Source organism: Symphalangus syndactylus, chromosome X (genome assembly GCF_028878055.3).
Source record: "Symphalangus syndactylus isolate Jambi chromosome X, NHGRI_mSymSyn1-v2.1_pri, whole genome shotgun sequence".
NCBI lineage: Eukaryota > Metazoa > Chordata > Mammalia > Primates > Hylobatidae > Symphalangus > Symphalangus syndactylus.
Window position 1 is genome coordinate 123,119,413 of NC_072447.2, and position 27,167 is coordinate 123,146,579.

Below are 27,167 nucleotides of genomic sequence, written 5' to 3' on the forward strand. Positions count from 1 at the left end.
CTTGTTCCTCTCTTATATTGCTGCACCTCTAGTTTTTTTCTTCCCTTCTGCTCTCTCACTCTCCTTTGCTTTTCCTCTTTTCCCTTCCTCTCCTATGGACCTTGAGTTTGCAGGGCTTTCCTGAGCAAGCTGGACAGATGGGCTGGGCCTCTGGGACCACACTCCTCCCCTACTCTCAACTCCCCAAGCTCAGGGAATCCCAAGGTCCCACAGGGACGCTGGGACCAGTTATGGGTACCTCAACCAGTCTGACAGCCCACAGCTCACCTCTGGTCACCAGTCCTCAGCCCCTTCTGGTGCCACGTCCTGCCCTGGGAGGATGAGCAGGAGGAAAGAGAAGGCACCACCCCAGAGCAGCCTGCTACTTACTTTTTCTTCTCTTTGTCTCTCTTCAGAGTCTGTGAGCCTCCAGCCTGGGAGCCCTGGGACTGGAGCAGCTCGGCTGCCGTCTTTCTTTGCTTGAAAGCATTCACTTCATCATCCAGGGATTTCTTCTTATCCTCCAGTTTCTTCTTCTCATCCTGGTGCAGTTTCTTCAGACGGTCAAACTTCTCATGCAGCTGGCAGGGAAGCACAGGGAGATTGGAGAGAGTTCCCTGTGAGCAGTCCCCAGCCTGGCCAAGCCCAGGTGGGTGGGGACCAGTAGGGCTGCGACCCTGCAGGACCCTGGAACCTCAGGGGGCATTTCTGTCAGGGATTGCCATGATAGCACCAAAGGCACCATGCTCTGGATCGTTCTCTCCTCCTGCCATTTTATCTCCAAGTCTCTGCTCCTGAATATGGTAAAGGAACACTGCATTGTGTTTAGTCAGACATTTTGTTAAAAAGAGTCCCCGTAGTTACCACACATGGTCAATAATAACATCAATTATAATAATATAACATTTACTGAGTGCTGGCCGGGCTCAGGCCTGTAATCCTAGCACTCTGGGAGGCCGAGGTGGGCAGATTACTTGAGGTCAGGTGTTCGACACCAGCCTGGCCAACATGGTGAAACCCCGTCTCTACTAAAAATACAAAAATTAGCCAGGCATTGTGGCATGTGCCTGTAATCCCAGCTACTCAGCAGGCTGAGGCAGAAGAATCACCTGAACCTGGGAGGCGGAGCTTGCAGTGAGCCGAGATTGTGCCACTGGACTCCAGCCTGGGCAACAGAGCAAGACTCCGTCTCAAAAATAAAAAAAAAAGAAAATTACCGAGTAATTACAGGCTAAGCACTGACTTTTATAAGTCCTTTATATATATTAATTTATTTAATTGTTACCACATTCCTATGAGGTAGGTTTTGTTATTATCTCCATTTTATGAGGAAACAGAAGGTCTGAGAAGTAAGGAATTTGACTATGGTCAACCAAGTATTTAGAGCATTATATAATGGGACCTCTTATGTGTAAGGAACCCCTGTCTTGTCTTAACCCCTGCAATCAGGAAGGATCACCATGGATCGCACAGAAAACTTCAGTAATGGGAAAGCCAGTCAATGGAAATACTTGGCTTTGGACATGGAAGGAAATAAAAAGGATTTTATGACATGGAATGAGTACAGACACCTCAGCCTTAACTAAAGGGAGGCTTAATTAGTCCTGAATAGAACCAGAAACCCAAAGAAGAACAACAAGAATATTCTGGGTCAGGCACAGTGGCTCACGCCTGTAATACCAGCACTTTGGGAGTACTGTAATCCCAGTAGTCGGCTCAATCCCAGCACTTTGGGAGGCCAAGGTGGGTGGCATGAGGTCAGGAGTTCTAGACCAGCCTGGCTAACATGGTGAAACCCCGTCTCTACTAAAAAGACAAAAATCAGCTGGGTGTGGTGACGCATGCCTATAATCCCAGCTACTTGGGAGGCTGAGGCAGGAGAATCACTTGAACCCAGGAGGCGGAGCTTTCAGTGAGCCGAGATCGCACCACTGCACTCCAGCCTGGGCAACAGAGCGAGACTCTGTCTCGGAAAAAAAAAAAGAATATTCTGGCATGCCATTGTGGTAAGTGGATCAGAGAACAAGAGGCACAGACAGTCACAAACTAGAATGCAATAAACTACCCTGAATAGTAAGAGCAGAGCAAGCCGAATTTCACTTTCTTTCATGGATTCAGGAGAGAGTTTAGGATTCTGTAGCACTTGCAGCATACCATGAAGAAGGTTAGTTCTCCAGGTCCTGGGGGTATTTGGCACTGTCACTTAGGTAGGTGAGTGACAGACTTGCTGTATAAACCAGATCTTTTCTTTTTTCTTTTTTTTTGAGACAGAGTCTCGCTCTGTTGCCCAAGCTGGAGTGCAGTGGCACAATCTCAGCTCACTGCAACCTCCGCCTCCCGGGTTCAAGTGATTCTCCTGCCTCAGCCTCCCAAGTAGCTGGGACTACAGGCGCGTGCTACCATTCCTGGCTAATTTTTTGTATTTTTAGTAGGGACGGGGTTTCACCGAGTTAGCCAGGATGGTCTCCATCTCCTGACCTTGTCATCCGCCCACCTCGGCCTCCCAAAGTGCTGGGATTACAGGCGCGAGCCACCATGCCTGGCCTAAAGCAGCTGTTACTAGTCACTAGGGCTGCCTATCAGTTGCCTTAACCTGGCTTTTGTTTGTTGTACTTTTATTCATTTGTCTTTGAGATCCCCTCACTTCTCCTCCTAAAAGTGCTGGGTGACATTTTTCTTTTTTTTATTGAGACAGAGTCTCACTCTGTCACACAGGCTGGAGTGCAGTGGCCTCGATCTCTTGGCTCAAGCGTTCCTCCCACCTCAGCCTCCTGGGTAGCTGGGACTACAGGCACGTGCCACCATGCCTGGCTAATTTTTTGTATTTGTAATTTTTTTTTTTTTTGAGACGGAGTCTCGCTCTGTTGCCCAGGCTGGAGTCCAGTGGGACAATCTCGGCTCACTGCAACCTCCGTCTCCTGGGTTCAAGCAATTCTTCTGCCTCAGTCTCCCAAGCAGCTGGGACTACAGGTGCGTACCACCACACCTGGCTAATTTTTTGTATTTTTAGTAGAGACGGGGTTTCACCATATTAGCCAGGCTGGCCTCGAACTCCTGAACTCGTGATCCGCCCACCTCGGCCTCCCAAAGTGCTGGGATTACAGGTGTGAGCAACTGCGCCCAGCCAATTTTTTGTATTTTTAATAGAAACGGGGTCTCAGTATGTTGCCCAGGCTGGTCTTGAACTCCTGGGCTCAAGCAATCCCCCCGCTTTAGCCTCCCGAAGTGCTGGGATTACAGACCTGAGCCAAGGCACCTGTGTGACTTTTTTTTTTTTTTTTTTGAGACAGAGTCTCGCTCTGTCGCCCAGGCTGGAGTACAGTGGCGCGATCTCGGCTCACTGCAAGCTCCGCCTCCCGGGTTCACGCCATTCTCCTGCCTTCGCCTTGAGTAGCTGGGACTATAGGAGCCCGCCACGACGCCCAGCTAATTTTTTTGTATTTGTAGTAGAGACGGGGTTTCACCGTGTTAGGCAGGATGGTCTTGAACTCCTGACCTTGTGATCTGCCCGCCTCTGCCTCCACCTCCCAAAGTGCTGGGATTATAGGCATGAGCCACCGCACCCAGCCGACATTTTTTTTTTTAAGTGAAACTAAAAAAAAAAAATCAATACCCTTGTCATGGGCTTTGGTGAGAAGAACCCTTGAGAGTGCGACAGGTTAAATGTGGAAGAGACTCATGAAGTAATTGTTTCCTTTTTTTTCTTTTTGAGATGGAGTCTTGCTCTGTCAGCCAGGCTGGAGTGCAGTGGCACGATCTCAGCTCACTGTAACCTCCACCTCCCAGATTCAAGAGATTCTCCTGCCTCAGCCTCCCAAGTAGCTGGGACTATAGGCATGTGCCACCACACTCCACTAATCATTGTATTTTTAGTAGAGACAGGGTTTCACCATGTTGGCCAGGCTGGTCTCGAACTCCTGACTTCAGGTGATCCAACCACCTCGGCCTCCCAAAGTGTTGGGATTACAGGCGTGAGCCACAGTGCCTGGCCCAATGTTTGGATTTCTGTTCCTGTGTTAGTTTGCTGAGGATAATGGCTCCCAGCTCCACTCACGTCCTTCTAAAGAATATCCTCTGATTCCTTTTTATGGCTGCATAGTATTCCATGGTGTATATGTACCACATTTTCTTTATCCAACCTATCATTGATGGGCATTTGGGTTGATTCTATGTCTTTTCTATTGTGAATAGTGTTGCAGTAAACATATGTGTGCGTGTATCTTTATAATAAAATGATCTATAGGATTGCTGGGTCGAATGGCATTTCTGATTCTAGGTCTTTGAGGAATCACCACACTGTCTTCCACGATGGTTGAAGTAATTTACATTCACACCAACGTGTAAAAGCGTTCCTATTTTTCCAGTCTCACCAGCAGCTGTTGTTTCTTGACATTTTAATAATCACCAGGCTCACATTTACCTCTTTCTCTGCCTCTTTGAGCTCCGCTTCTTTCTCTTTGACTCGCTGGACGAACATCTGTCTCATCTCCTCTTCTTTTTTCTGGAGTTCCCCTAGGAACTCGTTCCTTTTGGCCTCATATGTCTCCTGTAAACTGCGAACATGGTCAGGTTAATTCTTCTTCCTTTGGAATGACTCCTATTTGATAAAACTGGCCCCAAAGATCCTCACTGGGTTCCTCTGTCCTCCCTTCCCCAGTTGTGAGCCAGGTACAAAAATAGAACCACAAAGCTGTGGGCACCTGGCTTGGCCCATGACAGCATGCCCACAGGGATTCTGGAGGGGGATGGGGCAACCCTAGTGAACTGGAGAGACTTAGAATATCTGGTTCTATACTCTTGTTCTACGGATGAGAAAACTGAGGCCCAGAGAGGTGAGGTGTCTTGCTCAAGGCCCCACGGCTAGTTAGAGGGAGACCTTTGACCAGAAGCTGAGTCTCCTGTCTCTTCATCTGGGTTTTCCCACTGCCCAATGCTGCCAGGCCCTGGCTCTGAAACTGACCACATTAATGAACTATTTCAACAAACGCTTGAGGAGACTCCGTATGTGCTAGACTCAGCACTAATTGACATGATGCTAGTCACTCAGCCTCTAGAGCCAACAGCCATCATACCTGCCATCAAGGAACTCATGGTCTAGTGGGAGATGCCCCTGGCCTAAGCTTATTTTTAAAGAAATAGGAGATAGGCCGGGTGCGGTGGCTCATGCCTGTAATTCCAGCACTCTGGGAGGCCGAGGCGGGTGGATCACCTGAGGTCAGGAGTTCGAGACCAGCCTGGCCAACATGGTGAAACCCCATCTCTACTAAAAAATACAAAAAATTAGCCAGGCGTCGTGGTGGGCGCCTGTAATCCCAGCTACTCGGGAGGCTGAGGCAGGAGAATCGCTTGAACCTGCTAGGCGAAGGTTGAAGTGAGCCAAGATCGCGCCACTGCACTCCAGCCTGTGTGACAGAGTGAGACTCCATCTCAAAAAAAAAAAAAGCAATAGCCTGGTGAAGAAGAGGTGGAACTGTGATTCAAAGAGGGCAGCATGTAAGAAGGCACGTGTGAAGAGAGAATGACATTCTTGGGGAGCCAGGTATGGTTCAACATGGCCAGAGAGCACCATGGCAGTGGTGGAGTAGAGGCAGACGAAGTTCCTGAGCCTGGAAGAAGAGAACAGGCTTTGAATGCCATATTTAAAAATTGGACATGTACACACTGCATGGTTTTAAAGCAGGAAGTAGTACTAGATCCAATATGAAAATGAGAAGGACCATTCTGGCTGTGCTGTGGGAAGGATAGACTTTCCATCAATCCAAGTAAGAAGTGACAGGATCTTGGCCAGGTGTGGTGGCTCATGCCTGTAATCTCAGCACTTTGGGAGGCCAAGGTGGGTGGATCACTTGAGGTCAGGAGTTCAAGACCAGCCTGGCCAATATGGTGAAACCCCGTCTCTAATAAAAATACAAAAATTAGCTGGGCGAGGTGGTGGGTACCTGTAATCCCAGCTACTGGGGAGGCTGAGGCAGGAGAATCGCTTGAACCCGGGAAGCCAAGGTTGCAGTGAGCCGAGATTGTGCCATTGTACTCTGGCCTGGGCGATAGAGCAAGACGCTGTCTCAAAAAAAAAAAAAAAAAGGAAAGAAAAGAAGTGATAGGATCTTAATGTTAAGGGCTGGGAGGGAATGGAGGGAGCAGTAAGGGAAGCAGAACTCCCAGGACTTGGGAGGAGCCAAAGGTAATTCTGATTATCCTTGGGCAACCAGGTGGATGATGGTATCATGAATGGCAACAGGGAATGTTGGAGACACATGCTTAAGAGGGAAGTAGATGAATTTGTACAGAGCTTGATTTTCGGGGAGGTCCTCTATGGGATGTCTGGGTGGACATCCAGTATGCAGTTAGATTAATGGGTTTAGACCTCAGAAGTAAGACTAGCTTGGGAGCCATCTACTTCTAGGTGGTAATTAGGGCTGTGAGAGTAGAAAGAACCAGCTGCAAAGAGAACAGAAAGTGAAAGGAGCAGAGGCTCTAGGAAAGAATCCCGGGGGGTATACCAACATTTAAAGGAGTAAGGTGAAGAAAATGAGCCTGCAAAGGAGGCTGAGAAGAAATAGTAGGAGAGATAGGAATAGAATCAGCCAGGCCAGGGCTAGAAAAGCCAAAGGTAGAGGGCATTTCAAGGGGGCAGTGGGGAATGGCATAAAGTGCTGCGTTGATATCAAATAAGATGGAACCCAAAGGCCACATTGAACTTGGCCACAAGTCTGCGATTCCTGGCCTTGGAGAGAGGCATTTGAGTGGTTATGCTGGGGACAGAAGACAGACTGCAGTGGGTCGAGGAATGAATGAGAGATGGGGAAGAGGAACCAGTAAATATAGAACAACTCTTTCTCCTTCTCATCCTGTCAAGGAATTCTTGACAGGGCAGAGGCTGGTAAAAAAGAGCAGGGTTAAGGGAGAGTTTCTTCAGCACAAGATGCTTACATGCAGCATGGGAAGGAGCTGGCAGAGAAGGAGTGAAGAAGGCGAAGACACAGGAAACAGAGGTATTCAGGATGGAGTGAAGGAGGAGGGAAGGAGACAAAATGACCAGGTGGAGGCACACCTACTCCTCTACAAATGCAGATGAAAGCTGCGGGTGGGGAAGACAGCCAGGGAGCTCCCACCAGAAAGAGACAAGCATGGCTTCCCCCAGCCCCACGTGCTCCAGTGGCCCCTGGCCCCACCTGTCAGTATATAGGGCATGAGCCTGTCCCTCCTGAAGCAAATATCCCCAAGGGACTGGTTAGGCTCTGACTCCAGGCCAGCTTTAGGCTGTGCACAGGTAGAGTAAGATCTCAGAGGCTCTTTGAAAGCCTTTTTAACTGGTAGACATCTCCCTCACTTGCTTATTAATGCCTGACCACCACAAAGGGCACCACGTGGTAATTTCAACTGTGGGGCTTATTTCACACATCACACATATAGATCAGACACTTCTACTTGGCGCATCACTCCTCTCTGCATAATAACCTGCTTTCAAAAACATCCCCCTTCTCTAAAAGCATTCTGATTGAAGAAATATGCCAGTGATGATCAACATCCTGCGGTCAAAACAGAACTTGCACTTGAATGCAGACACTAAGGACAGCAATTGAATAGCCTGCAGTTCACCGATGCATGGCAAGGGATTGCTACCTGGTCCTATCTGGGTTTGAGAATGGGGAAATGGGTAAAGAACAGACTAGAAACCTGTCTGAGCGCCAGGAGCCTGATGAAGAAAAAGGGGCAGAGGACAGTTACCAACTGCCACCTCGTGGAACAGGGCCCCAGCTTGGGGATCCCCTCCAGTGCAGCTGCTTGGAGCTGTCATGGATGCGTGCATGTGTGTGTGGTGATCAGCCTTGCTGGTCCTCTGGGCATCCTCCCTTCCCTTGCCCTTAAAAGCAAGGCGGCAGTACTTCCCAAGCCTGCGCCCCACAGCTCTCCTGGCAGGTGTGCAGAGGCAAAGGGTGAACAGGCAAGCAAAACTGGCAAGTGAGTCGCCCCTGCTCCTCGAGGTCTTAGCACCCGTGTCTCGCCTCCCCTGTGAATTCTCCAAGGGAAGGCTTCCACACCACCTGGGTGGGCTGAGCTGAGCTGGGCTGGGCTGGGCTGGCAGGAGCGGTACCTGAAGGGTTTGCTGTCAGGGTCGGTGTCCTTGAAGCCCATCTCCTCCAGCTTACAGCGGCGATACAGCTCATAGTGCCGGGTGTGGGTCTGCTCCCGCAGATCCTCCATGTTGACCCGAATCAGCATCTCCCGCAGCTTCACAAAGTCGCAGTGGGCCTCGTTTTCAACTGCATAGCAGGGTTTGGGGTATTGAAAGTATGTTGAAAGGAAGGCCAGCAGAAGCAGAAATGGATGAAACGAGAGGCAAAATGTCTAACAGTGACATTGCCTTGCAATCTGTGTATTTAGATCCTGCAAATTTACCTCCTCTCTTTTCTACTGAAAACGTAAATGAAAAGTTACAAAAATGCCAGTAATGAAAAACTGTGATACCATAAAAATACTTATTAATACAGTCAGTAGCACCACAATCTAAATTCAGCAGTCAGAACCCTCTAAAGAATGTTTGGTCTGCACCACTTGTAGGACAACAGCACGTATGCATCTGTCCATCCATCCATCCATCCATCTATCCATCCATCCACTCATCCATCCATCCATCCATCCATCCATCTATCCATCTATCCACTCATCCATCCATCCATCCATCCATCTATCCATCCAGTCAATATTTGTGGAATCTCTGTTCCCAGTATTGTGTGAGGCACTGGGAATTCAGAAACGAAGTGATGGAATCTTGCTCTCAGGAGCTTATAGTTTAGAGGAGGAATAGATGTAAACAGACGAATACAATTCAGTGCAAAACTACAAAAACAGAGGGATAGCCAAGTTGCAATAAAGCTCAGAAGAGGGGGACCTAAGAACTCCTGGGAAAGTGAAGACTTCACCGAAGAGAAAATCCCTAAGATGACTCTGGAAGGAAGAATAGCAATTTATCAGCCAGAGAAGTGAATGGTGTTTGCAAGGTGTCAATGAGGCTAGGCAAGGTTATATAGCTAGTAAGTTGCAGAGTTAGGGTTCAAACCCAGGCAAGGTAGGGGAAGTGACAAAGTCTCCAAAGAATAAGAGGAAAGAACTAGGATATTGACAGATGACAGTGACAAGGAGGGGTGTGGACCACAGGCATGGCCCACCTGGATGGTAGAAGCTTCCAAGGAGGTGGTTTCTTTAGAGGGTAGATAATGGCCTGACAGTAGCAGTGGTGACTAGGAGCAAGGGGACCCCATTTTCTGGCCTGTGTGAAAAAGTCCCCTCCTCAAAAGAGTGCAAGCAAAGACCTGCAATTTGGGGCAGTGGCCAAGAATGACTGATGTGGACCAAGTCATAGCAAAATTGATTTCTGGCTGGACCAGGTCACGAGGAGCACTTTGTCAAGGTGGCTACAGGTATGGCTTCACTGTGTCGGATGGTGGTATTTGGCCTGAACAAGTAGGAAAAATGGTGTCTGAAGTGATGAACAGGCAATCACCCCAGATTCTGTCTTGCAGGGTCTGGAAGAGGGTAGTGGGGGCAGAGAAGGGTCTGGGATAAGTGGGTCAGCCATAGTTGAAGCTGACTGCCTTGTGGTCATTAATCTTTCCAAAGCCCGAATCAGCTCACATAATCCCTCTGCTTAAGACCCACTGAATTAGGAATAAAGCCCCCTGCTGTCATAGAACACAGGCTAATATTAAAGATGACATCAGTAAGACAACTTCTCAGGACTATGCTATATGCCATTTCCTCCTCCATCTCTGGACAGTGATCTCTAATGGTGAGTCAGAAGGAGTGCCTCCAAGGCCCCTGCAGGCTGCCTAAGCAATATACAACTTCTTCCTCATTCAAGCAGAACAGTCAACTTAGACTTACAAGAAAAACTTTCAAAACCCCCTTTTTTGTTTAGATTCAGAGTAGTCCACGTCAGATGAAATAAGTCACTGGAACCATGTCTACTGGCTTCTCCTCGTCTCACTTCAGGTTCCTGTTTCTCAGACCACAAGTCCATTCCCAGGGTGGGACTGTGGGTCAGAAACCATTTGCAAACGTTCCTAGTGGAGCATCCCCAGCTCCGAACAGCAGAGAAGACCAGAACTTAGCACAGCTCTGATAACCAGTCTTGTCCCACCTATGGAAAATCCAGCTCTTGCCAGTGGGTCTGTGGGGTGTCCTAAAACATGCCAGCCTTCGTATGTGATGTGGACAACTCGCCACCCACTTTCAGGTGTTTCCCCAGTGGTAGGGATGAGTTTACAGAGAACCAGCCCCTCTTTCACACGATGCCCCTATCAGCCACGGCCCAGTTTCTAGCTGTAGACTCTGAGGACCAGAGACCTCTTCTACCCACAGCGCTGTCCTTGGCCTTGTCTTATGCACTGAACTGACTAGCCCTGAGGGTAAGTTAACACATGTCAGGCAGATCACAGAAGGAACTTTCCTGAGTGTAATACAATATGTCTGATTGCTTTTCAATTGTGAAATAATCATACATACAAAAGAGAGCATGAAATGTGTATGTACAATTTAAAGAATTTTTGAAAAATTAACACCAATGTCTCCACAACTCAGGTTAAACATTACCAGTACCTTGGAAGCCCCTGAGTGCCCTTTCCCAATCTCATCCCCTTCTATCCCCCTACTCCCCTGGCAGAGACTTAATCCCTCTCCTGACTTTGAGGATTATCATTCCTTTGTTTTTCTTTATAGTTTTACCTCTTATGTATGCATTCCTAAGAATATATATCTTGTTTAGTTTTGCCTCCTTTTGGAATTCATACAAAGGGAATCCAATGGTATGTTTCTTTCTTTCTTTCTTTTTTTGAATCTCACTCTGTTGCCCAGGATGGAATGCAGTGGCGAAATCTCAGCTCACTGCAATCTCTACCTCCCAGGTTCAAGCGATTCTCCTGCCTCAGCCTCCTGAGTAGCTGGGACTACAGGCACACGCCACCATACCTGACTAATTTTTTTTTTTTTTTGTATTTTTAGTAGAAACGGGGTTTCACCATGTTGGCCAGGCTGGTCTCGAACTCCTGACCTCAGGTGATCCACCCTCTTTGGCCTCCCAGAGTGCTAGAATTACAGGAGTGAGCCACCGCGTCCAGCCCCAACATGTAGTTTTTTAAAATCCCTTATCCCCCTCCCACCCTTCCACTATCTAGTCTTTTTTTGTGTGTGTATTTTTAGTAGAGATGGGGTTTCACCATGTTGGCCAGGATGGTCTCGATCTCCTGATCTCGTGATCCGCCCACCTCGGCCTCCCAAAGTGCTGGGATTACAGGCGTGAGCCACTGCGCCCGGCCTATCTAGTCTATTTTAATGAATATCTGGATTGTTTGTAATTATTTGTCATTACAAACAACACTACTGTGAACATTCTTCAGGTGCACTTGGGCAAGAACACATGCTTTCTCGCACTCCTTCCTACCTTGCAAGTCCTTGTGTTTTAGGAATACTTTTCCCATTAGAAACAGAGGGAGCTTGCTCCCATCAGAGCATCCCAGCATGGAGCCAGAGTTAGCTTGCTAGTGACTCCTATGGCTATTTGGGACCCATGCCGAATGAACAGAGACTTGGGACAATTTAGACACTTGTCATATAGTGGCTGGGGACAAACAAAGAGACAGATAAAAGGGGCTTCCTGTGTGTAGCCCCTCCCGGAGACTCACTCACCCTGCACAGTGCCCCAAGGATACTGCCGTGCCCTCATCATCTTGTTGCCTATCTTCAGTTCTTCTGTGCTGCCGATGACAGCAAATGGCAGGTGGGCCTGAAACCGAAGGCAAACAAAAGCTGAGAACTGCAGAGGAAAGGCACTGAGTGTTACACAACCCAACTGCTGTTCGTCTCTGGGGCCCCAGGCCCTCACCCTGCAATGTCCCTCACTGTCATCATCACCAACAAGCATTTATTAAGTTCCCAAACTATGTGAGGATAAGAGGCCTAGTCCAAGCCTCTGCTGTTCAGAAATTCACAATAGAGGGTAACAATGACATGGCTGAATGCATAGGGAACAAAGAGAGAAAATAAGCAGAATAATAAGCAGACACACAGATTACCAAGCTATTCACTATTCATAGATACTGCTGAGGGGAAGAGCCTTTGGAAGAAGGAGAAGTGGAATGAGGGGGGTTCTGTGTGGATAGAGAGGATAAAGGAGTACCAAAGGGTCCCCAGACTGGCCCTTCTCCCTCCCTGGCATGCAAGAGCCCCAAGACTAGGTCCGTACTGAGACTACACAGCCAACCGAGCTGTACTCTCCTTGTTCTCATCCTTCCCCGGAGAAAGAGCTCACATTGAACTTGAGAGCCTAGAAGGATTTACTCACATGACCGTGCTGGGTTCTTCTGTAGGTGCTACAAGGCAGACAGAAGCAGCAGAAGACACGCTCCCTCGCCCTCTAGGAGTTTACAGCCTTGTTGAGGAAGCCCAAAGTACATAACTCAAGTCATATAAGATAGTATGTGATCAAGGGCTCAAGTATACGGTCTGGTACCCTGTACCTAGTAGGTGCTTAATAAATACTTCCTGAATGGCAGTGGTAGGGCTAGGGAAAGAGGAAAGAAAGGCAAAGGGCAAATACGTTTATGCGCTTGGTGCTCACAGGGGAAATGAGGAGCTTGGCCTGGCTTTATGGATCAGAGAGAGCTGCCCCGACTTGGTAGTATGGGGCCTGGGAAACACTCACAGAGCCGTAATCCACGAGGAGCTGGCCAGCTTGTAAGTGCTGAGTCACCACAGCCAAATGGAACCACGGAATCAACGTTTACCGACCAGGTGAGCCCAGGTGGGGCTTTGCTCAAAAGGCCTTTACAGCAACAGGTAAAGAGCCTATGGGGAAAGTTGCTTAGCCTGCTTGCAGAAACAGGCCATGACCTCAGATACTTTGACCCACTTGCCCATTCATCCATTCTACAAATATTTACTGAGCTCCTGTGATATATGCTAGGCATTCAGAATGACGTAATAGCAAAAAAGCACAGAGCCTGGCCCCAGAGAATGCGCAGTGTGCCAAGGGAGAAAGCTATCTCAACAACGATCATACAGCAAGATCAGGGTTGTACCAGAAGTGGAGGTTGCAGCGAGCCGACATTGCACCACTGCACTCCAGCCTGGGTGACAGAGCAAGACCCTGTCTCAAAAAAAAAAAAAAAGATCAAGGTTGTAAACAGAGGCTAAAGGGCTGGAGTAACACAGAGGAGGGAGTAATTCTTGGGAAGTTGTTTCAGAGTAGGTAGTGGCAATCATACTAACAGCATTAGCATTAGCAATAATTTGTTAAGCCCTATGCACTGGGTACCAGCTGCTTTACATAGCATTGTCTCACTGAATCTCTACAACAACACTATATGGTAAGTTGCCTTATTAGTCTCCTCTTTAGATGGGGAAACTGAGGTCCGCAAGGGCTAAGGGACTTGCCAGCAGGCACACAATAGTAAGGAACAGGATGACTTCAAAGCCCACCCCTTGCTGGTTTGCTACTTCCATTTAGGGGGTTCAAACAGTAGATGAGGTGCGTACTCTAAACCCTGGGGGGTAACTAGTTGTGCAAGACCAGATTATCAGAGGCAATTCAATTCAGGGAAACCCACAGCAAATCTGTCGCTTGTTTGTTTAATCCACAGGCTGATCTCACAGCCAATTCTTCCTCTCCATTCTCCTCTATCTCTGGGCCCCGAAAATGTCCTTCAGAGCAGAAGAACACAGGATTTCATCAGGAGCTCAGCTCCAGGACCTCCACCAGTCCCTCGAATTGCTTGGCCGCCAGCTGAAGCTGCTCTTCTTTCACCCTCTCCCCTCTCAGCTGCTATCAGATGATCATCTCAGCCACTCTCCGACCCCTCCCCACTCCACTGACTGTCCCTTAAATCTGGACGTGGGAAAGAGGAGGTTATGGATTATGGAAGGTGGGTGTGGGGTGGAGGTGGGAAATGTTTCATCAGTCCTGGGAGGGGAATGACCAAAAGAGTAACTGGGCAAGTGACACACAGGGCATTTGGGAAGCACTGAATTCCTGAAAATGCTGCCCAAGGGCCTAAGCATCTCCAATCTTTGCCAGGAGGGTTGATCTGGGCACAATTCATTCCTACTCAGGTACCTAGGACATATCGGGAGCCTCGAATCCACTCCTAAACACTTTCTGGGAGAACATTTCCCCTGGAGAGACCCCACAGCTTCAGCCACATGACACAGAAGAGCCAAGGGGCGGCGAATGCAGAGAGCTAGACTGAGGGAGGAGGTGATAAAGAAAAACCACGTTGTCGCACGCCCTCATCCTGGGCTCTCAGCTGTAAGTGATGGAGGAGGAAGGCATGTGAATTGGGAGGTGATTCTCTGAGCTCGAGAAAAAAAAAACCAAGAAGAAAACAAAGGCATACAAAAATGTCAGTATTCCCTCGGGCCTGTTCCATTTTTGTCATCAAGAGACACTGTCAGAATGATAGGGTGACTTGCTTCCCCCTCTTTCTCAAACTGCTGTCATTTTATTCTTCTAGCTCAAAAACATAGCCCCAGCCCTCCCACGGCACGCTCCTTTGCAGCTGGCCTCAGTCTGCTTTGATAAGTATATGCAAGGTAGGCATTTCCCAGCGCTCTCCTTTCGTTTGATTTTCACAACATCCATCTATGGCAATGATTAAAAGATCCATTCGTGAGTTGGGGGAACTGGGATACAGGGAGGTTAAACGAGTTGCCTAGGTCCCTAACCCCCATGCCCAGATCCTCTGAAGCAGCAGCGAGGCCACCGAGCTTTGGCTGCCAACCTCTCCCAGCCACCTAAGGTGGCCCGCACTCTGCCTCCTGGCTACGTGGCATCTGCTAGAAGGAAGCAAACCATGACAAGCAGGAAATCATGGGGACCAGGCTCTGGCCCTCTGTTGCACTCCTTTTGAGAGACAGATGGCTTTGACAACCAGAACGGAGTCGAGCAGAGAGCAGATACCCACCCTACCCCCGCACCACCACGGACCATACTCCTAGGTCCTACCAGTGGGATCCAAATCTGAGGCCAGGCTTTCTGCTATTTTTCCCAGGTCTCTGCAGGAAACTGACAGACAGGGGTGACATTTTCTATGTGTGGACCCAGGGAAGAGACTCTGATAGATGCAGGGCAGTGTTGCTGCTGAAACACAAACAGGCCTCTCAGGGGAGTCTGTGTGACTCCCTCACTCAGACTTTCAACGAGGCGCCCTCTGATGTCAGATTTCCCAGTGTCAGAAAACTCCAAGAGATAGTCTCAAGCCTCCCTTGGGAGTCCATTCCTAGATTCACTATCTGTCTTAGTGCATTTTGTCTTGCTACAATAAACTACCTGAGACTGAGTAATTTATCAACAATAGAAATTTATTCCTCATCGTTCTGGAGGCTGGGAGGTCCAAGATCAAGGCACTAGCATTCTGGTCTGGTGAGGACCTTCTTGCCACATCCTCACACAGCAGAAGGACAAGCTAGCCCAACGCTGCATGATGTCTCTTTAAAAAGGGTCTTCGGCCAGGTGTGATGGCTCACGCCTGTAATCCTAGCACTTTGGGAGTCCAAGGCCGGTGGATCACGAGGTCAGGAGTTCAAGACCAGCCTGGCCAAGATGGTGAAACCCCATCTCTACTAAAAATACAAAAATTAGCCAGGCGTGGTGGCGGGCGCCTGTAATCCCAGCTACTCGGGAGGCTGAGGCAGAGAATTGCTTGAACCTGGGAGGCGGAGTTTGTGGTGAGCCGAGCCAAGATTGTGCCACTGCACTGCAACCTGGCTGACAGAGCGAGACTCCATCTCAAAAAAAAAGGGCCTTCATCCCATTAACAAGGGAGGAGCCCTCATGGCCCAATCACATTTTTTTTTCTTAAGACGGAGTTTCACTCTTGTTGCCCAGGCTGGAGTGCAATGGCATGATCTCGGCTCACTGCAACCTCCGCCTCCCGGGTTCAAGCGATTCTCCTACCTCAGCCTCCCGAGTAGCTGGGATTACAGGCGCCCACCACACCCAGCTAATGTTTGTACTTTTAGTAGAGACAGGATCTCGCCACGTTGGCCAGCCTGGTCTTGAATTCCTGACCTTGGGTGATCCACCTGCCTTGGCCTCCCAAAGTGCTGGGATTACAGGTGTGAGCCACCGTGCCCGGCTAGGCCCAATCACTTCTTAAAGGCCCTACCTTTTTTTTTTTGAGACGGAGTCTCACTCTGTCGCCACGCTGGAGTGCAGTGATGTGATCTCAGCTCACTGCAACCTCCGCCTCCCGGGTTCAAGTGATCCTCCTGCCTCAGCCTCCCGAGTAGCTGAGGCTACAGGTGTGTGGCACCATGCCCAGCTATTTTTTTTTTGAGATGGAATTTCGCTCTTGGTGCCCAGGCTGGAGTGCAATGGCATGATCTCAGCTCACCACAACCTCCGCCTCCTGGGTTCAAGCGATTCTTCTGCCTCAGCCTCCTGAGTAGCTGGGATTTTTTTTTTTTTTTTTTTTTTTGAGACAGTCTTGCTCTGTCGCCCAGGATGGAGTGCAGTGGCGCAATCTCGGCTCACTGCAAGCTCCGCCTCCCGGGTTCACGCCATTCTCCTGCCTCAGCCTCCCGAGTAGCTGGGACTACAGGCGCCCACCACCACGCCCGGCTAATTTTTTTTTTTGTATTTTTAGTAGAGACGAGGTTTCACTGTGTTAGCCAGGATGGTCTCGATCTCCTGACCTCGTGATCCGCCCGCCTCGGCCTCCCAAAGTGCTGGGATTACAGGCGTGAGCCACCGTGCCCAGCCAGTAGCTGGGATTATAGGCATGTGCCACCATGCCCGGCTAATTTTGCATTTTTAGTAGAGACGGGGTTTCTCCATGTTGGTTAGGCTGGTCCCGAACTCCCCACCTCAGGTGATCCGCCCACCTCGGCCTCCCAAGTAGCTGGGATTACAGGCATGAGCCACTGTGCCTGGTAATTTTTTGTATTTTTAGTAGAGATGGGGTTTCACCATGTTGGCCAGGATGGTCTCGATCTCTTGACCTCGTGATTCGCCCACCTTGGCCTCCCAAGGTGCTGGGATTACAGGTGTGAGCCACTGCACCCAGCCCCCACCTCTTAATACTATCATACTGGCCACACCTGAATTTTGGAGGGGACACAATCAAACCATAGCACCACCTTTACTGACTTGTGTCTAACTTAAATTCTTCTTGGTACATTGTAAAGTACTTAATAATCCAATTGGCGTGAGTTACTTTATTCTTATTTCACTGCATCCACTATACTTGGGAGGCTAGGTGACTGCTTAGCCCAGTGAAATAGACACTGTCAGAGCTCTTTATTCCTGGTCTAATGATAACATTCTGATTGGGCTTGGTTTCCTCCCAGGGTGGACAGTGTTTCCCAGTTATGTTAGTTCCCATTTCAGGCTCCTGCTGGTGACTGAACAAGACCATTGGCTGATTTGCTCTCAAGTCAACCACTGGTGATTCCTGCAAAAGTACATGGAAACAACGGAAATACCATTGCTGTCTCAGAGGAAGGGATGGACTTGTGCCTGTGGGTCTCCCTGTGACCCTACTGTTCAGCCATGTGTTCTCACTGGGCCCAAATGTCAATTGCCTTTGTGGGAACCAAACCCCAGACCTCACAAATGGACAACTAATGGAGCTTAGTCAATTAAGTAACTGGGCCTTTTTGCTGGTCCTGGCCATGGTTTCAGCCATTCAAAGAACATCATTAAATTTAAAATAACATAGCAATTCTTAGTATTACAGTCTACAACCTTGAGAGATATCAGAGCATGGGTTGAAAATAGCATGCAACAAGACCTCGCTCTCCCTTCTCTTCCCCCTCAATCTAAAATAAGGTTTTCTGGAGCCACCCGTAATCCAAGGTGGTGGCTGGGACCTCATTACTCTCATTTCCTGCCATAAAAATCCCTCATGGTGAGAGACAGGACATTGTACAGTCTTCTCCACTCAGGCAACAGATTTCTTCCACTTCTTCCAATCCAGCTCCTATGACAATTGGCTGGGGTGGCTGAGGCTGTGGGGCTGGAGTCAAATCCAAAATGAAAGACCAGCACCAATTCCTCCTACCACCCAAGCCCAGGTCCTGAGGATGCAGCTTCATACACCACGGCTTGTGTGAAGACTCTGGGGACTTTTGACATAGCTTGTTCGGTGGCAGGCAGGCTAAGCAATCCTCTGTGTATATTTGATAGCACCCTCTTTCCCATCACAGTGCATGTAACACAAAGCACTCACATGCAAGCTTCTCTCACAGGCATGCCACATCAGGCACACTAGCTGTGAGGCCACTCCTCTCTTTCCCACTCAAAAAAACCCACAGTGGATTAGCCGGGCATGGTGGTGCATGTGTGTGGTCCCAGCTACTCGGGAGGCTGAAGCAGGAGGATTACTTGAACCCAGGAGGTGGAGGCTACAGTGAGCTGAGATTGATTGCATCACTGCACTCCAGCCTGGGCGACAGAGTGAGAGCCTGTCTCAAAAAAAAAAAAAAAAAAAGCACAGTGGAATGCAAGGGAGTAAGTGGTGAGTGATTTATGATAGGGATAATCCTGAATCCACTGGAATTCTCTGCTCCTCTCCTCTCCTCTCCTCTCCTCCCCTCCCCTCCCCCTGCCCTCCCCTCCCCTCCCTTCCTCCCTTCCTTCCTTCCTTCCACTGGAATTCCCTCCCTCCCTCCTCCCTCCCTTCCTTCCTTCCTTTTACTTTCTTTCTCTTTACTTTCTTTTTCTTTCCTTTCTCTCTCTCTCTCTCTTTTTTTTTTTTTTTGTGAGACAGGGTGTCGCTCTGTCACCCAGCCTGCAGTAGCACAGTGGCACAGTCAGGGTTCACCGCAGCCTCAACTTCCCAGGCTCAAGTAATCCTCCCACTTTAGGCCACCCACCGACCAAGTAGCTGAGACTACAGGTGTGCGCCACAGCACCAGTTAATTTTTTTTATTTTTTTGAGATGGAGTTTTGCTCTTGTTGCCCAGGCTGGAGTGCAAAGGCGCGATCTCGGCTCACTGCAACCTCCGCCTCCTGGGTTCAAGCGATTCTCCTGCCTCAGCCTCCTGAGTAGCTGGGATTACAGGCATGCGCCACCATGCCCGGCTAATTTTGTCTTTTTACTAGAGACGGGGTTTCTCCATGTTGGTCAGGCTGGTCTCGAACTCTTGACCTCAGGTGATCCACCCGCCTCGGTCTCCTAAAGTGCTGGAATTACAGGCGTTAGCTACCGCACCCGGCCACTGGTTAATTTTTTTTTTTTAATTTCAGTAGAGATGAGATCTCGCTATGTTGTTCAGCCTCGAATTTTGTTTTTCAAAGTGAAACACAATTATGAGTAATAAAGGACCCAGAATCCCTTCACGGCCATAACAGCATGCTTGACAACTGCTGCTGCCTAGCTTGGGGGTTTCCAGCCTTGAGGTTGAGCCTACCCTAGGCTCAGCAGGAGGCCAGAGCTGAGCTGAGAACAGAGCCCAGGATGATTGTCACTCCTAATCCACGAGGTACCAAGATGTGGTTCTGTGTGACACCTTGAGATGGCTGAGAACTCTCAGTCCCTATTTATTCTTAGGAAAGCAAACCACAAGCCTGCAAGCTGCTTGGTGACTTAGGGCATCAGTGTTCGGAAGGTCTCTATGGGGACTGATGTCCTGAGGTGACTAGATGCTTCCAGACATCAGTGCCCGTGGCACCCAGACGACACTTCTCGCGAGGCTCCCGTTTTTCTGTAGACTAGGCTGTCTCTTCATAACAGAGCCTAGTTTCCATCAAAATGCCCTGACTTCTCGAGAGGACAAGCGCTAATCTTTTTTATTTTTTCCATGCCCACGGCCGGTCAGAGAAGACCTATCTCTACCTACCATGCTCCAGATAGCTTTACCCTTGAGCCAGATTTGTCTAAGATGGTGATGGTGATAACAAATACATCTCGGGTGTACTGATGGACAGGAAGTCAGGTGAGACAATGACTTGCTGCCCTGCTATGCTAATTTGTTGGCCAATTCATAGGAGGTGGCAGCTGAAGTTGGAATGATAACTTAGAGGGCAGTGGCAGCAGGAAAGTTTTCTAAAAATGGCTTTTATTACAAGGCTTTCCTGAGTTTGGCTATAGCCAGGCATTATGTCATTAGGAAAAACTGATGATACTCAATAGAGAAAAAGAAATCTGTTCTCAAAGCAGAGGCTTTCTGAAAGCTATTAGCTGTCTCCTTGAAATCACAACATTGAAGATTTCACAGCAACAGCAACACATTGTAAGGAAGCATTAGGAGATGTTTGCCTCTCTGCCTTCTTTATTACTCATTCCTCTAGTAGGGGAAAGTGGGGGAGGAGAGGAAAGATGGCAAGGTTTTTTTTTTTTTTTTATTCATTCACACTTAATAAAGCAAAGCATAACACTGATTTTTTTTTTTTTTTTTTTGAGATGGAGTCTCACTCTGTCGCCCAGGCTGGAGTGCAATGGCATATCTTGGCTCACTGCAACCTCTGCCTTAGCCTCCAGAGTAGCTGGGATTATAGGCGCACACCACCATGCCTGGCTAATTTTTGCATTTTTTAGTAGAGATAGGGTTTTGCCATGTTGGCCAGGTTGGTCTCAAACTCCTGACCTAAGGTGATCTACCCGCCTCAGCCTCCCAAAGTGCTGGGATTACAGGCGTGAGCCACTATGCCCAGCCAACTCTGATACTTAAAAATAACATCTCTTGGTTGCAGTGAGCCGAGATTGTGCCACTGTACTCCAGCCTGGGCAATGGAATGAGATCCTGTCTCAAAAAAAAAAAAAAAAAAAAAAAAAGTAGAAGAAAGAAAAGAGTTGACTACGCTAAGATGGATGGTGAAGATGTTTTGCTGCTATTTGGTAAAATAATAATAATAATAAAGGGGTCAGCGTGGTGGCTCACACTTGTAATCCCAGTACTTTGGGAGGCTGAGGCAGGAGGATCGCTTGAGCCCAGGGGTTCAAGACCAGCCTGAGCAACATAGCAAGACCCCGTCTCTACAAAACATTAAAACATTAGCCAGGTGTGGTGAGTGCACCTGTAATCTCAGCTACTTGGGAGGCTGAGGCGGGAGGATCCCTTGAGCACAGGAGTTCACGGCTACAATGAGTTGTGATCACACCACTGCACTCCAGCCTGGGCAACAGAGCAAGACCCTGTCTCTAAAGCACATTAAAATAATGATAATCATCATAAAAAGCAAATGGTCAGGAAATTGCTCCCACTCACGTTCATGGTTCCATTGATCTCTGCCACTGACTCATCATCTGTAGGAAACTGATAGATCTGGACTCCGTTGCTGACAAGCTCACTGGTGATTTTGATTTTGAACTTTGTTAGCTCACTCTTCGAAATGGCATCTGCTTTGGCAATGATGGGGATGATGTTCACCTAGGGAGAGGAGGGGCAAAGTGGGGTCATTGTTGGTAACCTGCAACTGATAGCAGCATGACCTAGGACTTCCACCAGCTGCCAGAGGGAGCCGCTCAGCCCAGTGGTCAAGGACTGGCCGCTTCTGTAGCCAAATGACAATACAATAAATGACAAGTACTAACTATGTGCTGGGCAATGAACTAAGTGCTTTACATGAATTAGCACAATTAATCCTGACAATAACCCTTCCAGGGGGTATTATTACTACTATTTTGCCAATGAGAAATTAAGGCATAGGGAGGTTAAGTAACTTGTCCAAGGCCATGGAGCAGGTAAGTAGGAGAACTGGGATTCAAATCCAAACTCAGCCTTATTCCTAAGTCCATAGTCTTAAGCATGAGCTGTCTACCAGTTCAGATCCAAGTTGATGAGCTGCATGATATCTTGGTATCAAGGTTACTGCTTGGGAGATTTGAAGCAGAAAGGTGATAGCCGGGAATCTGTGGCTGACAGGGGAGAGGTGGCCTCTTCTTGCTAACAGTAAATTGTTCCAACCCATCGGGTCCGGGCTAGCCCGAGCCAGGTGTGATAGGGACCCACATGAGAGATGGCAGGGAAAGGAGGCAGGGACAGTGCTCAGCGAGGACGCACACCTGGCTCTCTTTCTGGCAGGAGACACTGAATACAACTCAGTTAGGTGAGGAAGAACCTATAGTTACAATTTGATCTGAGACTTATGCAAAAAGAATTATACTGCCTGAGTCTCATGATTAATTTCTGAGTAATAAAAGCAAGTATAAATGCCCAATTTCAGGCATCAGGAGAAAGGCCTAATGCCAACCAAAAGTTCAATCCACCTGAACCCTAATCCTTGAAATTCCTCCAAGAAGGGACAAGGTTTTTACTGTCAGAAGGTAAAGAAACTTGAAATGCACATGAGTTTGTGAGACAGAGCACACTAAGTTCAGGTTGACATGGAGAGCATAATCATTCCTGCCAGTAGTGGTGGGGGAGGGGCATAGGTGGCACTCAGGCCCCGGGCTCTAAAAGAGGAGTCTGGGAGCTCCAGACGTGGAAGATAAATCCTGCTTCCTCTGCACTTTGGCTTAGGAGTGCCTCTGAAGGCTGATATCACACAGCTGCTGGGTCAAAGAAAGACTGAACCTTGGAGGCACCTCCCTTGAAGTCTTTCGGGGGCAGAGGGGTCAAAGCCCTTCCCAAGATGAAACAGCAGGCAGAGCCTATTCTCCTTGGCACTTTCGCCAAGTCCCCATTGACACACTATAAACATATATCAGGCCAGGGGCAGTGGCTCATGCTGGTAATCCAAGCACTTTGGGAGGCCGAGGCGGGCGGATCACCTGAGGTTGCGAGTTCGAGACCAGCTTGGCCAACATGGTGAAACCCCGTCTCTACTAAAAATAAAAAGTATCCAGGCGTGATAGCGCATGCCTATAATCCCAGCTACTCAGGAGGCTGAGGCAGGAGAATTGCTTGAACCCAGGAGGCGGAGGTTGTGGTGAGCCAAGATCATGCCATTGCACTCCAGTCTGGGCAACAAGAGCAGAACTCCGTCTCAAAAAAAAAAAAAAAAAATATATATATATATATATATATATCTCAATATATATCTCAAAGGCTTAACTCAGCCCATCCACCAGGCCTGCAGCCATGTGGCTCACCAATGCCCCTATACAGGACATGCAGGGCATGGCCAGATTTCAAGAGCAGCCTTTTATGCATGGGCCATAAGCCCACTGCTGCAAAAAATGAAAAACTGCTCCTATTCTGATGAGAGTTGAAATTCAGTTTTAGAGTGGATGTGCTACTAAATGGCTGCATGTGAATTCGACTATTTTTTTGATACGGAGTCTTGCTGTGTTGCCCAGGCTGGAGTGCAGTGGCATGATTCTGGCTCACTGCAACCTCCGCTTCCAAGTTTAAGCAATTCTCCTGCCTGAGCCTCCCCAGTAGCTGGGATTATAGGTGCGCACCACCATGCCCAGCTAATTTTTGTATTTTTAGTAGAGACGGGATTTCGCCACGTTGGCCAGGCTGGTCTCGAACTCCTGACCTCAGATGATCCGCCTATCTTGGCCTCCCGAAGTGCTGGGATTACAGGTGTGAGCCACCGTGCCCAGCCAAGTTTTTCTTAAAGCAAGACAATGCCTGATTCCCACAGCCATCTTTCTCGGGCATGGAAGCATTATAACATGGGGTCACAGATCTAAGTGTCACAGAATCTGCACTCTACCAGTAGCTAGCAATATGACAATGAGCAAGTCACTTAACCTCTCAGAGCCTCAGTTTTCTCTTCTGTAAAATGAGGATAACAATAATGTGTACTTCACGAGGCTGGCATATAATGAGGTTTTTAATGTTAACTGCAATCATAAAAGTACTGATAGCAAGAATGATAACTTTCAAAGTCAAGTATGCATGTTTGATTCTAGCCAGTTAACATTGGGACAAAGAAAAAACAGCTTTCCATTGCCAAAGCCTTTGCCCCTAGACCCAGGGAGCCATCTTGCTAGTCCCCAAGAGGGATCAGGGCAGAAAGACAGCTCAGGGCAAGCCCATCCCTAGTGCTGGGAAAACAGATCACAAAGCATATGATGCTGGTGCTGGATCCGTAACACCATCTTTATGGAGGGACAGGGAATGAGGGAGAGGATGAGGATGCCACAAATCTCTCCCCGAATCCCACATCTACTTTGCACAAGAGATCAGTAAGAGTGAGCCCCCAGCGCCCCGCCCCTGCCTCCTATACCTTACTGTCCAGCTTCTTCATAGTCACTAGGTCCAGAGACTTCAGGGAATGACCCGTAGGGGCAATGAAATACAAGCAGACATGGATTCGGGAGTCATGGTAGGTGTGTAGCACTCTTCGGATCTTCAGCTCTTCCTGCAGGTAGGCCTCGAATTGTGCGTCGATGAATTCCACGATGGGCTTGTAGCTAAAAGGGAGAGCAGGGACAGAGGCGGACCCCATCAAAAACTTGGATTTTGACACTGTCCTTTTTGGAAGTTTCAAATGCCTTCTGTAATCTTGACTCTCTCCCATCCAACTGCATTTCTCCATCTCCCTTCAGTGGGCCTCCAATCTTGTCAGCCTGGCCACCTTCTTGGTCCCTACATGAGCCAAACTTATGCCCATCTGTGCGCCTTCACTAGAATGCCCCTTTGTCTCTCCTCATCCCAATTCTGCCCTCCCAGACCTCAGGGCTCAGCTCAATGCCCTCCTCCTTCCTACGGCCTTCTCCACTTATGCCAGAAATCCCTTCTGCGAGTCAGGGGCATAATAAGAAATGGCATTCAATTACTTATTGTTGCTTCACAAGGATTCTCTCAAATAGATTGTGTCTTCCTAAAGGGCAGGGCCTGTGAAGGGCACTTCTCTGTCCCTCAGGGGGCCCCAACACAGCATGGAGCTCACTGGCTGTATCTGTAGAGGGACTGATTTTCCTCCAAGCTGGGCTCATGTCTTTGCTTCCTTTATCTTGCCCTACAGTGCCTAGATGAGAGCTGGGTACACAGTGGGTAACAAGACCTCTCTTTGGCCCACTGCTGGGCAATCTTGTGAGAACATTCAGGGCTTTTGCTCATTCTCGCTAGGTTTAGTGGAGCTCCGCACTTGGCTCCCCCAAGGTCAAGATATTTTTCTGATTCTCATTTCTGCCAAGGTGGTGACTTTAAGATCTAAGTATTCAGGCCAGGCACAGTGGATCATGGCTGTAATCCCAGCACTTTGGGAGGCTGAGGCGGGCGGATCTTCTGAGCTCAGGATTTCGAGGCCAGCCTGGGCAACATGGTAAAACTTCGTCTCTACTAAAAATACAAAAATTAGCTAAGTGTGGTGGCTCGTGCCTGTAATCCTAGCTACTCAGGAGGCTGAGGCAGGAGAATCGCTTGAACCCAGGAGGCAGGGGTTGCAGTGAGTGGAGACCATGCCACTGCACTCCAGCCTGGGCAACAGAGTGAGACCCCATCTCCAAAAACAAACAAACAAACAAAGTATTCAGGCAAAATCTGGTAAAGCTACTCCTCCCCGCACAGCCTGCACACATGGACACAGGCCCGCCAGCTCACTGAGTCTCCACACACGGCTCCTCTAGGTGGCCCCCAAGACTTGCCAAGGCTTCTTAAACAACAGTCAGCCCTCTATGTCTCTCTTTCCTGGGCCTCCCTGGGAAACTTCCCTCTCCCTCTGTCCCAGTCCCCTCCCACGTCATCCCCGTCACCCCTACAGCCTCTTTCTGCTTTAACTAGGTCAGCTTAGCTCAGCTCTGCCTCTTGTTCTCATCTCCCCTGTCTGTCTGCTGCCTCTCTGGCTGAGGGGCTGCCTCCCTTCAGGCTAGAAGAGGCTTGTCATGTGGGCCCAGGGCAGGGAGTTTTCAGATACCGCTGCCAGAAGAGAACATGATGATCAAAGGGGGAGCTGGGCCCAGCCAATGCCTCCCACCTGCAGCAGCTCCCAGGCTGAGCCTTTTTGAAAGATCCCCCTAGTAGAGAAGGGGAAAATAGCCTTTTAAAAAAGAATCACAGGATCCTAGATTCTGAGAGCTGCAGCCAGAGCTGAGATCCAGTTGCAGGCTATCTCTGGAGCCCCAGAGAAAAATCTTTTTTTTTTTTAAGATGGAGTTTCACTCTGTTGCCCGGGCAGGAGTGCAGTGGCGCGATCTCCACTCACTGCAACCTCCGCCTCCCAAGCCCCAGAGAAAACTCTAAAAACATAGTCCTTTCTTTATTCCTTTGATCCCTCTGAGCCACTGTTCGGAAGGGTAATAGCATCAAAGAATCTCTTGGTTGCAAAGATCCTTAGAAGGTTCCTGACGAATTTGGAGTGAGGGTGGGGGATGTATCCCCTAGGCTTATTTAATTAATTTTTGGATGTTTTGCTGATTTGAAATAGTTGATGATGGCACTGCTTCATTTTTTTTCTCAATTACGTAACTTTTTTTTAACTTCATTTTTTGCTTTGCAGAAGGAATCAAAGGAGGAAAGAAAATAAAGCTAAAAAGTACATTTTTTAGCTCCCCCGCAACACCCCGAAATCTGTAGTGATACCCTGTGCCTGTCTGACTGCAATTGCCTCTGGCTCTCGGAAGCTCTCAAAATGTACATGGATCAGACCAGCCAAACCTGCCAATCAGCCACCAGCATTTGGTGTAGACGAATCCTAAATGGGTGGCTTATCTTCGTCTTATTCATCTCTGTATCCTCCACGTCTAGCCTGCTGTCTGGAACATAGTAAAGTTTCCGCTACTGCTCTGCATTCCCTCCACCCCCGGGCCCCAGTGACTCATCTTCCCATGGTGGCCACCTCTCTCCCACACTCTGTTGTGCTGCTCACTGGACTCCAGTGGGTGGTAAACAAAATCCTTTACTCTTATAGGCTACCTGCTCCCAAACTGCTTCCTTCCTCTAAGTGACACCTGACTATCCTTCAGAGATGCTGCTTTTCTCATATCCTTCTCAACTGGAAATTTCTTCATCTCCACACCCAAGTCCCATGGAAGGGCAGAGAGGGCAGCTTTCTTCTAGCTCTTGATTCCCTCGCTCACTGTGATCTCCTCATCTCCTCCATTTTGACCAAAACCAGCTCCAGCGGACTCCATCCCTCCCCATCACTACTGATAATCTTTGACATTTCAAGACAGCCGTTCTTAACACAGGGTTCATGGACCGCCTAGGTTCTGTGAATAGAATTCAGAGGATCTGTGAACTTAGATACGAAAAAAATACATCTTTTTCACTAATCTCTAACTGAAGTTTAGCAGTTTCTTCAGCTACAGACATAGGTAACAATCTATAGTAATGTTAGCAGTACCTGTGATTTC

The 27,167-nt window shown here is 48.6% G+C and overlaps 1 protein-coding gene across 7 annotated transcripts in view; it reads right to left on the reverse strand.

Annotated features, from left to right (window-relative positions):
• Positions 1 to 27,167, reverse strand: part of SEPTIN6 (septin 6) — a 77,574-nt gene that overhangs the window by 13,451 nt on the left and 36,956 nt on the right. For 6 of the 7 annotated variants that reach the window (XM_055267685.2, XM_063634859.1, XM_063634860.1 and 3 more), the window contains exons 4-9: positions 24,098 to 24,284; positions 21,184 to 21,345; positions 11,665 to 11,761; positions 8,075 to 8,243; positions 4,400 to 4,532; positions 370 to 560 (exon numbers count right to left, since the gene is read on the reverse strand). In XM_055267685.2, the coding sequence (XP_055123660.1) occupies positions 370 to 560; positions 4,400 to 4,532; positions 8,075 to 8,243; positions 11,665 to 11,761; positions 21,184 to 21,345; positions 24,098 to 24,284 (939 nt within the window). Of the gene's footprint in view, positions 1 to 365; positions 561 to 4,399; positions 4,533 to 8,074; positions 8,244 to 11,664; positions 11,762 to 21,183; positions 21,346 to 24,097; positions 24,285 to 27,167 lie in introns of those variants that run through there. The other variant, XM_055267684.2, reaches the window with a different exon arrangement.